General features: G+C 45.0%; 1 protein-coding gene across 1 annotated transcript in view; it reads right to left on the bottom strand.

The window, feature by feature from the left end:
* Positions 1-731: 731 nt before the first annotated feature.
* Positions 732-15235, bottom strand: part of SAC3D1 (SAC3 domain containing 1) — a 74177-nt gene continuing 59673 nt past the window's right edge. Inside the window, exon 3 of the mRNA XM_086936699.1 lies at positions 732-1829. Within this exon, the coding sequence (XP_086792825.1) occupies positions 1360-1829 (470 nt within the window). The 3' untranslated portion in view covers positions 732-1359. The remainder of the gene's footprint in view (positions 1830-15235) is intronic.

Raw genomic sequence — 15235 nt, forward strand, 5'->3', positions numbered from 1 at the left:
CCCTACATAGAGAATTCCCGAGTGAAGCAATATACCAGTTACTAATATAGATAGCACATCGCTGAAGCAAAGCCTAACCCTGTAAGCTCTTGCCTCGGATTAGTTCTTTCAAGGCACAACTAATGCTGGGATTGTTTAACTATGTACAGCAGAGTGTCATCCACCCAAACTCAACGATTGTGATACTGGATTTGAGTGAACACTAGTGAAAGAAGGATCCTTTAAAGTCTGGTTTCATGGACAAAAAGTTTTGTTCATCCTAGAAATCCAGAGAGCAGTTAGAAAGACAGATGTTCCCACCCTGGCACCTTGATTGCAGGCACATCCCAATACCTGAATGTAACACCTAGGATTACATATGCTTTGAAACTCTTCTATATTAACAAGATTGAACTAAACCCTTTTGATCGCGGTGTATGCATTGTTCACAATTTGTCTGCTTTCCTACCATTGTGGAAATAATGATAATTCGTTTTAATACATCAGGTGTATTAAAAATCTCACAGGCTGCGTTTACTATACATGTTTGAGGGATTTTCCTAAGAGGAATCTCCCTGCAATCAAGTGAACATCTCTCAGCCCAAACACAATCTTCTTTTGTTTCAATTTTGGAGCTGCTGAAGAGGAGTAACTGAGAAACTAATCTTTAAAGTTGTTTGCACCAAAACCCATTCAGTTATCACAGTGCAAGCATAAAGAGTTTGTTTCAGATTCAAGAAAAAGAGCGTGTGTATATTGTAACTCAACTGGTTTTAATTTCCCGATGCGGGGGATAATTTGTCATCATTCTTCAAATCAGAATAAAAACACAACATTTCATACATAACCATAGAGAAAAGAAATCCGAACTTAAGTAAACTTGTGAGGGCAGTACATTACCTCCTCTGTTTCAAGAGAGACACAAAACAGTCAAGAGTAATAGATTTTGGCAGGAAATGTGAGTGTTGTAATGGGATCTGGATTACATATGCCTGTCTGCTGACTAACAGGATAACATTTAGGCTTTTTTTGATGGTCAACATTTTTTCCACCCTCAGATTCAACTGATATTACTTAAAATGTCCTCTTCCCTTCTCATCATACTCATAATGGTCTGCTCTAACCCTTTCTCAACTGGACGCACACACTTTGGTCACAGGATAAAGATCAAGGCAGCACACTATAATGTGCCACTGGGTCTGTGGTTAAAGCTGGTGCAGGCACATGCCTTCTATTGGAAAATTTTGATTGTGAGGCATCATAGACGCTTTTTACCACATCTTTGAACTCTTCTAGTCCTCTCCTCCCATCCATAGTTAATGTAAACATCTGGAGACTAGGGTCTCTAAAGTATCTCAAATACTGCGAGGACAGTAGTAGCTACAACTGCAGTGACGGCTCATTTATGATCTCAGACCATGTCCTCAAGCCAAGCTTCTTGTCCACTAGTTTATATGAGGGGGCGTGTACTACTGCTCCAGGGTCCTTGAAGGCAGACCGTAGGAAAACAACAGAGTTTCCGACAATAGTCAGTCCGTGTTGTTGACAGAACTGGTTGGCTTGCAGCGGACTTTCAAAGCCCAGCAATTGGGCTAGGCGGTCCAATGGATAGCGGCAATTCTTGCTGCTGAAGCCATGGCTGAAGATGAGCAAGGCTTGGCGCTGGCATGGCGCCACATGGCGGTGGATGGAGCAGGACTGGAGAGGAGACAGCTGTGTCAAGAGACGGAAAAAGCGTGCAAAGTTGCCTTCCAAGTAGGCTCGGTTGACGGCCATCGCCATGCGCACCTCTGGTGTTTTTCGGATGTGGGTGGGAAGCAGCAAGGCCTGGCACAATGCCTCTAGCGATCCTGTGAAGAAATTAGAAATGGGTTAAACAAGTCATGCCCCAGCCACACAAAAATAACAATCAACAATCTATCTGTTGCAAGGAGGACAATAGCTACTATTCTCAAGCGAACCTGACATGGTATACATTTGAAAGATCTTCTAATGGAAAGCTCCTGCACACAATATATATGCGTCCTGTATCATCAGAGCTTGAAGCAGGTTTTCCAACTCGAAAACTGTTTACAGCACCTCTTGGATTACCCTTCTGTCATCAGGATGCGTGGAATGATTCCTCAAACTCTCCCTTACTAAAAATTATCTTTATATAGGTCTTCTACGCTGCACTTCAGACAAAGGGCAATATAAGAGAGCGCAACCTGGAAGGTATACCGTGACAAGGGTAGCAGAGGAAAGTAATACCCTCACACTGTCCAATAAAAATAGGTCACTGTAATGTAGATGAAAAATGTCAGTTCAACTGGTGCTACAACAGACTACACCCCTGCTATGACGAAGCGTACCCAAATTGATTACTAAAAGTAATCTGATATTCTGAGGGAGGCAGGGTTCTTACAGGTTAGGCCAGCCCTCCTGTATTTACAATGACTAAATACTCACAGTATAATATTTTATGTTGCTAGCGTTTTAGTAGCCGCTGTGCGGATCAGGAACAAGATTAGATGTGCACCACTGACTCTGGATGATTTGGATTAAAATGAATTTCTTTTTTTTTTTTTTTTTTTTTTACAGATTATGACATTGAAAGTCAAATAAGAATATTGTAGTTTTTTGCGTGATTTTATCAAAAATTTTAATGGATATATTTTTAGTATAATTATTGTTGTGTATGTTGGGTAATATTTATATAATTGTACCGATGTCTTTTTATGATATTAATTTATCGAATAAAGTAATTTGACTGACTGATTACTAAAAGTAATCCCAGACAAATTAAACCCAAATTGTCCAGAGCACACAACCATATTAAAGTATTATACATATTATTTAGAAAAGTAAGAGGCTTTTATTTTAATACTACATTAAAAAAATCACATTACCACAACAAACTAATGTCTCCACATTCAGTGTACATAGAATAAACCGAAATACAAATTACATTAACCGTCACAATAAGCTCAGACAGTAATGTTCAACAAAGAGAACACAATGCAACAAAAATAGCATGCCTTAAAGTATTCTAATACTTGGCTATATCGACTGCGCTCACTGTGATCAGCAAACATTAACAATCTCTACATATGACACACAAGCAGGGTATTATTGGAATGCTTTAAGACAAGCTATTGTTGTTGCGTTGTGCGCTCGGTTTACGGTCAGTCATAATAACATTCTTCTGATTCAGAAGGTATCCATAAGAGCATAGTCCATACAATAAAAACATATAAATTGCATAGTAAATAAAATCACTTAAAAGACAGATAAAATCTAATCCAAATCGAAGCAGGATTTGAGAATACAGTTCATTCTAATCAGTGCTGCAAACTTAAATCGGTAAACATGAAGCTGCGAGCACAGACAGCCATTTTCAGAAAAGCACTAACGTAAAAACTGATCTCATAATCAGGGAGTTGTAACAGGAGCCTAAAGGCTACCATGATGTCCCTAATGTTACGTCTTTAAATACACAAGGAGTAAAGAATGCTCCATGGACCGAATATAAAAGTTACAAAAATGTATAAAATTGCTGTATGGACTATTCAGACCTCCCATCGCAAGGGCAGGGGTTTGAATCCAGATTTTTTTTGGAAGCACAGTAGGTATTCAACTGTGCTAGCCCTAAAACGGAACAATAAGCTACTTTCCCAACGTCCCATAACTATAGTAGGTGTCTGCACGGTGGTGGTTCTCCTACCATACTCATATAGGCTGCTACACTAGTCTTCCCCTCTCTACAGTCATTCTTGCACTATAATCAAATTATATAAGGCTTGCTCACCAGCAAGCCATGGGATTGTTAGGCAGATTTCACATTTGAGGCTGTTCATAATTATGTCCTTGGTCAAACTGTCCTCCTTTTTTCCCATATTGCTAGTCATAATAAGGTAGGACGTGCTCTGATGTAATCCTCTATGTATGGGACGCCCAGTTCTGCATGGCAGATTAAATGGGGGGCAAGACAGGAACTACCAGGACCTTTCTGCAAAACTTGTTTTCTTCGGACTGAATGGCATCCCTTTTGGAGGTGCCCCTGTATGCGGCAATCGGAGTACACTTTGTTTTTTAGTTGTGCAGCAGTGGGATAAGAAGAGCTCCCCCACTAAATAGTTGGGGTAAGCCGAGTAGTGACCCAATAGAACTAGACAGTTTCATTCTACACGGAGTGATATGTGGTAGCCATGATCCTGTTGCAGCAAAAGTAACCCCAAATATGAAAAGGTGCTGGTGCATTTTAAACTGTTTGACCCAACAAAGAGAGTTGACAACTCATATCTCTTCGGACCACCAGCCATGATATAGGATTTAGTCAAATTAGTTTATACATCCAGTGTGCCCATAAATTCCACAAAAGCATGCACTTAAAGGCGCAGGCCTTTTGGCGTTCGTACCATCTACACTGCGTTGTCCACAAAGAGGAGTGAGGGGAGTGATAAACCATTAACTTTCGGAATGTCTGGGATAGCAGAAGTTAAAAAAGGATGGAGCTTATTAATGAAAAAAATGAATAAAAGAAGGGCTAATAGGCACCTTTGGTTTACTTCGCATTAGACATCTACGTCATCGGATACATCTCCATGGGTACTAATTGGAAAGATCGCTTTCATATCCCTGTGCAAATAAGCTAAGAAGTGCACCAGTGCCTCATCCATCCCAGAGGAAAGGAGGAGTTAAGTCTGTAGCTTTGAGTGATTGACGTTGTCGAACACGGAGGTCAGGTCTATAAAAGCCAATTATAAAGGAGATTGATTTGGCTATAGTACATTTTCCAGCAACCAAATTTAGGTTCAGACTTTGCTCAACTGTCCCAATCCGGTTCCCAAACCTGTATTGACAAGGGTACAAAATAGACCCGTCCTGTGCCCACTCATTATTCTATTACACAGGACCCTTTCTGTTGTGTCACTTAAAGATACAGGCCGGTAACAGCCCAGCTGGGAACAGTCACCCTTAAAAATTGGCACTATAATAGAGGTTGTCCATGATTATGGCAGTGGAGAAATAGGTTATTAAAAACATTCACTAGTAAGGGGGCCCAGAAATCGAGATTACGCTTTATAAGATCAATTGGGATACCATCCGGGCCAGGAGCCTTAACACAAATGCTCTGATTTATGGCATATTGCACCTCACTCAGGGTTATCAGAATACCTGTATAATTATTAGGAACCTCGAAAGGTTCAATCTCGTCAGTCATAGCAGCACAGAGGTTTGTAAAATGAGCGTCCCATATCTCACTTTGAATATGACAATTGATTGTGGACGCCATTTGGTTCCTTCGTCTCATGTCTGATACTGCGGATAAAAAAAGTTTGCTATTCTTCTTGTTTGCTGCTAATACTAAAGATTCCCACTGTTGGAATAAATCTTCCTTCCTTCGCCTAGTATTTACTTCCTTACATTGTCTTCGTAGGGAAGCCACCATCATGGTGTCCCTAGGTTGCGGCGTAAAGGCATTATGGCAAAAGAGATTTGACTCAGAATAATCGGTGTTAAACCGCCTAAGGTTCATCGTTTCTTTATATTGGTGCAAAGGTCATTAAAATCACCTACCACACGACGTTTTTTATCACCATCCACTCGGCAAGCCTCAATCAATTCCATATTCTCTTTGATTATTTTTGTGAAAAATGTGGCTGGCTCCTGAAGCCTCCATTCCAATCTTAGATCGTCTGTGGACGCCTCAAGATTACTGGCTCCACATTCGACCCTGTATTGCAGCTTTGGGGACATTGAGAATACTACCTCATAAGATTATGATCCCATAAAATGTGAGGGAATTACTTCCCCATATAACAGAGGCTATATCAAATTGGCAGATATGAAAAAATAATTAAGTATAGAGGCACAACCTCTTCCCCTATAAGTGGGTATCAATGTGTCATTACAACCTGTCGTGTCTATTAATTACATTGTTCAGGTGCTGGAAGGCCAAGTATGACATCAGCTCTAAGCCTCTAGAGCCAGGGCTCACGGGGGTTTACTAGATTACTTGTCGCAACTTCTTTGGTTGTACTAAAAGGGTTAATCTAAAATCACCTGAAAAGGCAAAGGTCAACCCAGTGGCCTTTACTTACAGCATTGCTCGACAGTGAAGTGATATGGTCAATTAGGAATTGGGAATTTTGTGTTAGTAATATTGGTGAAATCGTTACTATAGAAATTAATTAAATATAGAGTCAAACCCCTTTTATATTTAACATCCTGAAAACTATTATTAGGAGTCTCGACTGACTTGGTGCAGCCCTCAGCAGATAATTTCACCCAGGAGGCTAAGCCTCCGATACACGAACAGATCGAGAGGCATTTGCCGCTATACTAGGATACTAAAATCCATCAATTATCATATTCTGAGTTTCCTGAAGCATAATAATGTCATACTGTCTTATAAAAGTTTGCCATTCTGGTAACAGAACCTTAGATTGTAGTCCTGCCACATTCCAACGTAATATCTTCAACACAGTGTCACATGGGCCCTTGGCATGGTCTGTTTTCATTAATTTGTTAATGTTAGTTGTGCTTATAGAGCGCAAACGGATACCCAAAGGTGTCCTGGTGCTATGAGAAGACCTGCTGTGGGATGAAGAGATGAGGGCCCAAGATACCTGATCAGTTAGAAAAAAGCCATGTTTTTAGGGTCTTTCTGAAAGGCAGCAGGTTAGGTATGTGTCTAAGGGCAGGAGGTAGAGCATTCCATAATTTAGCCGCATTGACCGTAAAGCTCCTACCGCCCCAGGTGGCTTTTTTTATCCGTGGGACATTAACCAGTTTATCATCAGCTGATTGCAGTTCTCTCTTGGGGAGATACCAGTGAAAGCTTTTTTGCAAAAACTCTGGTCCAGATCCGTGAAGTGCTCTGAAAACCAGACATAGAGATTTGAATTGGGTACGTTTATTGACAGTAAGCCAATGAAGTTGTTTAATTTTGTCAGAAATAGACTTGTACTTTGGTGTGGCTATTAGTAGTCTGGCTTCAGCATTCTGCAGCATCTGCAGTTAGTTCATCGATCCCTTATGGATCGTGAGATATAGACTGTTACAATAGTCTAATCTAGACATTATAAGAGCCAAAACTACTATTTGCTGTGCATTTTTCGGCAAAAGAGGCATCCTTTCTTTGCAGGATTTGAGAATGAATGAGGTAGAAGAGTCTACGTAATTGACCTGTTCCCTGAGACTCAGATTGTCGTCAAACAAGATACCCACATTTTTGACCTTCTTGATCGGCGCGGGTAGTGCACCCATTTCCTCCGGCCAGCCGCTAGGGGTCCAGAATGTGGGATTGTTACCAAAAAGCACTACCTCCGTTTTACCAGAGTTCAGCTTCAAACAGTTTTGAGCCATCCAGCCTCCCACAGCTTTCATACATTCGTGTAACCTAAACACAGTATCAAGTATGTTTCCAGGTAATAGTGTCACCACAATTTGGGTGTCATCTGCGTACGACGTTAGGGTAACCCCAAACGTCCAAATCAGGGGGCCAGCGAAGAAACATAAACCTTAAACAGCGTCAAACTCAATGAAGAGCCTTGCAGTACCCCGCATGGCAAGGAGAAAGATTTAGCTTTGAACTTATCCAGGGTCACTGTTTGACTTCTGTCAGTGAGAAATGATTTAGGAAGATTCCACGTGGTATCTTTGATCCCTACCTCGTCCAATCGGTCCATCAACAAAGCGTGATGGACCGTATCAAAAGCCGCCGACAGGTCTAACATGATCAGTACGGCCTTTCCTTTTGATCCAAGATAGTCCTAATTTCTTCTGTGGACTTTAGGAGCGCCGTTTCAGTACTGTGGCCCTCTCTAAACCCATACTGTGTTGGATCAAGGACTTGCGAGTCCTGCAGAAATTTGTTACGTTGAGTGTTCAGATTACTTTCTATGAGTTGAGCAGGAAGAGATAACCTAGAGATAGATTTAAAGTTATTGGGATCATTCACATCTAAGTTGTTTTTTTTAGAAGAGGCAGAATAGAAGCATGTTTCCAAACTTTGGGGAAGTAGCCTTCAAGAAACATGTTGTTAAAAATGTAGGTCAGTTGCTTTACGATGGGTTCAAATGCTAATTTTAAAATTGAGCTAGGACAGGGGTCGGTAGGAGAGTCTGATTTAACTTTCTCCAATAATTTGTGGATGTCGGATACATTGATGCTGGCAAAAGAATTAAAAGTCAGATTACTAGGGTTATTTATCTGCTGATCATCTATCAACCTAGTGCTGATGTTAGGATACTATTAACTTAGCCAAAGAAAAATTGTGCAACATTGTTACAAAGTGCTTGACTGGCTAAAATGGGAGGGGTCCGGGGATGACCTAGAGAGTGAACAATTTTAAAGAGCTCTTTAGAAGAATTTTTGGCGGATTTGATTTTATTACTAAAAAAGTTTGTTTAGTATCTTTAAGTAGTTGTTTGTAATGTGCCAGACACGCTTTATATTCCTTTTTAGGTCTCGTGACCTATCGATGTGCGCAAGCGCATCGAGCGGAGCGAGAGTTCAAGTGGCGAAAACATCGTCAAACCAAAGGGCTTTCAGCCCCGCGGTTTACATGCAGTTCACGTGAACCACGTGATTAAACATGCACGCGCATTCAGGCCCAGCCCAGCACATCAAAGGGCTTCTCCTCCCCTAATTATTCATGGCCGGCCGCAGGCCGGCCGTACTTTCAGTTTCCTGAAACGGCTTCTCCTCACCTAATTAGGGGAGGAGAAGCCCTTTGATGTGCTTCACACCAATGCGCCTCACAGTCATTCCTAAGTCAGTACTCTGCCTCTGCCCAAGACCTGCCTTCTAACACTTTGAGCCTCGCAGGCAGGCCGTGGCCAATTGCTGCTTGTTTGTATTTGCTTCGGCTGCCATTCTTTATTTCACTTTGTCTCCGTGCGTGCATTTATTTTTACTTGCAGAGCCTTTTTCCAATACTTGAACTCGTGTGATCATTTTGGAGGTGGGAGGATCACACATTGTTTGTGGCGACGGGATGTGGGTCTCACCAGTTCCTCGAGTACTGCTACTTGTTTTCCTTGTGTTCGTTGCCAGTAAACACAGCTGACTTACAAGCCGAGAGCACCGAGGAACAGTAGGAAAACACATTTGAAAGTGTTTGTACAGCCCGTTTGGCAATCCTTCTGCAGGTCGGCTTTGATCAAGGAATTCTTGAGAGAAGGCAACAATCTTTTCTTCTTGTCCTGGGACATTAAACTCCGAGGTCAGACTCATCAGTCAAAAATGAGAAAAAGGAAAGGTCAACAAGCTTACTAGCAACGCCACTCACCCACGCAACCCCACTCACACACGCAACCCCACTCACACACGCAACCCCACTCATCCACGCAACCCCACTCATCCACACAACGCCACTCATCAACGCAACGCCACTCATCAACGCAACGCCACTCATCAACGCAACGCCACTCATCAACGCAACGCCACTCATCAACGCAACGCCACTCATCAACGCAACGCCACTCACCCACGCAACGCCACTCACACATGCAACGCCACTCACACATGCAACGCCACTCACCCACGCAACACCACTCACACACGCAACGCCACTCACCCATGCAACGCCACTCACACATGCAACACCACTCACACATGCAACGCCACTCACACATGCAACGCCACTCACACATGCAACGCCACTCACACATGCAACGCCACTCACACATGCAACGCCACTCACCCACGCAACACCACTCACACATGCAACGCCACTCACCCATGCAACGCCACTCACACATGCAACACCACTCACACATGCAACGCCACTCACACATGCAACGCCACTCACCCATGCAACGCCACTCACACATGCAACGCCACTCACACATGCAACGCCACTCACACATGCAACGCCACTCTCACACGCAACGCCACTCACACACGCAACGCCACTCACACACGCAACCTCACTCACCCACGCAACGCCAATCACCCACGCAACGCCACTCACACCCACGCAGTGCCACTTTTACCCACGCAAGCCCACACTTACCCATGCAATGTCACTCACACACGCAACGCAACTCACCCACGCAACGCCACTCACCCACGCAACGCCACTCACCCATGCAACGCCACTCACCCACGCAACGCCACTCACCCACGCAACGCCACTCACCCACGCAACGCCACTCACACATGCAACGCCACTCACCCAAAGGCACTCACACCCACGCAGTGCCACTTTAACCCACAATGTGCAGTGCACAATAGGTCTCGCAGTAGGAAAGTTGGAGCTATTGGTTTTGTAAATGACAAAGCCCTTTATGTTTTTAAAATGAAAACAAAAATAAAAGGCATTGCTATTTGCAATTGTAATAGCTCCAACTTTCCTACTGCGAGACCTATTGGCAACGTCAGTGCTTGTTAGGTCTCGCGACCTATCGATGTGCGCAAGCGCATCGAGCGGAGCGAGAATTCAAGTGGCGAAAACATCGTCAAATCAAAGGGCTTTCAGCCCCGCGGTTTTCATGCAGTTCACGTGAACCACGTGATTAAACATGCACGGGCATTCAGGGCCAGCCCAGCACATCAAAGAGCTTCTCCTCCCCTAATTATTCATGGCCGGCCGCAGGCCGGCCGTACTTTCAGTTTCCCGAAACGGCTTCTCCTCACCTAATTAGGGGAAGAGAAGCCCTTTGATGTGCTTCACACCAATGCCCCTCACAGTCATTCCTAAGTCAGTACTCTGCCTCTGCCCAAGACCTGCCTTCTAACACTTTGAGCCTCGCAGGCAGGCCGTGGCCAATTGCTGCTTGTTTGTATTTGCTTCGGCTGCCATTCTTTATTTCACTTTGTCTCCGTGCGTGCATTTATTTTTACTTGCAGAGCCTTTTTCCAATACTCGAACTCGTGTGATCGTTTTGGAGGTGGGAGGATCACACATTGTTTGTGGCGACGGGATGTGGGTCTCAGCAGTTCCTCGAGTACTGCTACTTGTTTTCCTTGTGTTCGTTGCCAGTAAACACAGCTGACTTACAAGCCGAGAGCACCGAGGAACAGTAGGAAAACACATTTGAAAGCGTTTGTACAGCCCGTTTGGCAATCCTTCTGCAGGTCGGCTTTGATCAAGGAATTCTTGAGAGAAGGCAACAATCTTTTCTTCTTGTCCTGGGACATTAAACTCCGAGGTCAGACTCATCAGTCAAAAATGAGAAAAAGGAAAGGTCAACAAGCTTACTAGCAACGCCACTCACCCACGCAACCCCACTCACACACGCAACCCCACTCACACACGCAACCCCACTCATCCACGCAACGCCACTCATCAACGCAACGCCACTCATCAACGCAACGCCACTCATCAACGCAACGCCACTCATCAACGCAACGCCACTCATCAACGCAACGCCACTCACCCACGCAACACCACTCACACATGCAACGCCACTCACACATGCAACGCCACTCACCCACGCAACACCACTCACACATGCAACGCCACTCACCCATGCAACGCCACTCACACATGCAACGCCACTCACACATGCAACGCCACTCACACATGCAACGCCACTCACACATGCAACGCCACTCACACATGCAACGCCACTCACACATGCAACGCCACTCACCCACGCAACGCCACTCACACACGCAACGCCACTCACCCATGCAACGCCACTCACCCATGCAACGCCACTCACACATGCAACGCCACTCACACATGCAACGCCACTCACCCACGCAACGCCACTCACCCACGCAACGCCACTCACCCACGCAACGCCACTCACACATGCAACGCCACTCACACATGCAACGCCACTCACACATGCAACGCCACTCTCACACGCAACGCCACTCACACACGCAACGCCACTCACACACGCAACCTCACTCACCCACGCAACGCCACTCACCCACGCAACGCCACTCACCCACGCAACGCCACTCACACCCACGCAGTGCCACTTTTACCCACGCAAGCCCACACTTACCCATGCAATGTCACTCACACACGCAACGCAACACACCCACGCAACGCCACTCACCCACGCAAAGCCACTCACCCATGCAACGCCACTCACCCACGCAACGCCACTCACCCACGCAACGCCACTCACACATGCAACGCCACTCACCCAAAGGCACTCACACCCACGCAGTGCCACTTTAACCCACAATGTGCAGTGCACAATAGGTCTCGCAGTAGGAAAGTTGGAGCTATTGGTTTTGTAAATGACAAAGCCCTTTATGTTTTTAAAATGAAAACAAAAATAAAAGGCATTGCTATTTGCAATTGTAATAGCTCCAACTTTCCTACTGCGAGACCTATTGGCAACGCCAGTGCTTGTTAGGTCTCGCGACCTATCGATGTGCGCAAGCGCATCGAGCGGAGCGAGAATTCAAGTGGCGAAAACATTGTCAAATCAAAGGGCTTTCAGCCCCGCGGTTTTCATGCAGTTCACGTGAACCACGTGATTAAACATGCACGCGCATTCAGGGCCAGCCCAGCACATCAAAGAGCTTCTCCTCCCCTAATTATTCATGGCCGGCCGCAGGCCGGCCGTACTTTCAGTTTCCCGAAACGGCTTCTCCTCACCTAATTAGGGGAAGAGAAGCCCTTTGATGTGCTTCACACCAATGCCCCTCACAGTCATTCCTAAGTCAGTACTCTGCCTCTGCCCAAGACCTGCCTTCTAACACTTTGAGCCTCGCAGGCAGGCCGTGGCCAATTGCTGCTTGTTTGTATTTGCTTCGGCTGCCATTCTTTATTTCACTTTGTCTCCGTGCGTGCATTTATTTTTACTTGCAGAGCCTTTTTCCAATACTCGAACTCGTGTGATCGTTTTGGAGGTGGGAGGATCACACATTGTTTGTGGCGACGGGATGTGGGTCTCAGCAGTTCCTCGAGTACTGCTACTTGTTTTCCTTGTGTTCGTTGCCAGTAAACACAGCTGACTTACAAGCCGAGAGCACAGAGGAACAGTAGGAAAACACATTTGAAAGCGTTTGTACAGCCCGTTTGGCAATCCTCCTGCAGGTCGGCTTTGATCAAGGGATTCTTGAGAGAAGGCAACAATCTTTTCTTCTTGTCCTGGGACATTAAACTCCGAGGTCAGACTCATCAGTCAAAAATGAGAAAAAGGAAAGGTCAACAAGCTTACTAGCAACGCCACTCACACATGCAACGCCACTCACCCACGCAACCCCACTCACACACGCAACGCCACTCATCAACGCAACGCCACTCATACATGCAACGCCACTCATACATGCAACGCCACTCACCCACGCAACACCACGCAACACCACTCACACATGCAACACCACTCACACATGCAACGCCACTCACCCACGCAACGCCACTCACCCACGCAACGCCACTCACACATGCAACGCCACTCACCCACGCAACGCCACTCACCCACGCAACGCCACTCACCCACGCAACGCCACTCACACCCACGCAGTGCCACTTTTACCCACGCAAGCCCACTCTCACACACGCAATGCCACACTCACCCATGCAATGCAACTCACACACGCAACGCCACTCACCCACGCAACGCCACTCACCCACGCAACGCCACTCACCCACGCAACGCCACTCACCCACGCAACGCCACTCACCCACGCAACGCCACTCACCCACGCAACGCCACTCACCCACGCAACGCCACTCACCCACGCAACGCCACTCACCCAAGCAACAACAATCACACATGCAACGCCACTCACCCAAAGGCACTCACACCCACGCAGTGCCACTTTAACCCACAATGTGCAGTGCACAATAGGTCTCGCAGTAGGAAAGTTGGAGCTATTGGTTTTGTAAATGACAAAGCCCTTTATGTTTTTAAAATGAAAACAAAAATAAAAGGCATTGCTATTTGCAATTGTAATAGCTCCAACTTTCCTACTGCAAGACCTATTGGCAACGCCAGTGCTTGTTATCATTACACTTGTATCCCTTCCTCCAGGTTCTTTCCAGGTGTTTGCAGGCCAACCTTTGGTCCCTCCATTCCCTCAAATACCATGGTGAGGAGGGATGCTGTCTAGTATGTCTGAGGAATTTTACAGGTGAAAGTTTGTCCCCAGCAGCCTCTAGCCATTTGGTGTAAGCTCTGGGTGCCTCATCCAGATTGTTGGGAATGGGGGTCATATTGTCAGTTAGCGTTTGATGTACCTCCTCTGCTTTTATCTTATTCCACGCTCTTTTTTCAGAGTGACTTATGGAAAGATTAGGTAGGAGAGCTACAAAAAAACTGCTAAATGGTCAGACCAGACTAGAGGTTGAATCCTTGTAAAGGAGAGCTGCAGATTATTTGGGAAAATGCCGTCTAGAGTGTGATCGGCTTGATGAGTGGCGCCCTTAACTATTTGTTCGAAATTGCCACCTTTCATAAGGTCAAGAAGATTGAGGGGGTCTGGATCATGTAATGTGTTGTGAAAAGGTGATTTTTAATCTACTATTAAAGTAAAAACGTCTGGTACTTTTCCAAGTTACATGTATAATACTTTCAAATGGTTGTGGGCTTCGGACAATTTGTGTTTCATTAACCTGGTAGGTACGTGCCCATGGAGTGCCTGGTGTGATTGTGAAAATGAAACCTGCCTTCAAATGTATTTCTAAGTTAAAAAAGAGACACCTACTATGTTCTTATGCGGTCACTCACCAGAAGGGTAACTCTAAAACAATTAGAATACTGGGGGGCTCAGTGACCCCTAAGTATACAGAACTGTTTGCATGACCTAGAACAATTACAGAGCAAACCTTCAGCAACAGACTACTACAAGGTCCCCTCATACTCATCTGAAGGTGGGATTTCAAGAACATAAAGGAGTGAACAGCATGATTAATGGAGTTTTCAGTGGATTAATTATCTAAGGTGATCTACTTACAAGCAATCTGCCCAATAAAACACCACAGCTTCCATCACCATGTGAGAACACCAAATCAAAAACCTTGTAATTACTCATGAAGGAACACTTTGAGAGAGAAAATAAAAACATTTTAATGAAGTGTCAGAACCGAAACTTAGGATAGCGGTATAGGATAGAAAGGGCTTAGGCACCCTGCAGATAAGAGTCTAATCGATTTGCTGCAATCAGAAGTCCCAATGGGTGACGATCCAGAGCTTTTTGTGGATCAATTATTACAATGCTACTAGTTACTACTGAAACAGGAAAGCCAAAGAGTGCATAAAGTAAGGCCACATCACTCGGGCTGCATGAATTCTCTCCACAAATTTATCATACACCTTCTATAGCATAAGCATGCACGCTACCTAGAAGCGAT

Source organism: Lissotriton vulgaris, chromosome 9 (genome assembly GCF_964263255.1).
Source record: "Lissotriton vulgaris chromosome 9, aLisVul1.2, whole genome shotgun sequence".
NCBI lineage: Eukaryota > Metazoa > Chordata > Amphibia > Caudata > Salamandridae > Lissotriton > Lissotriton vulgaris.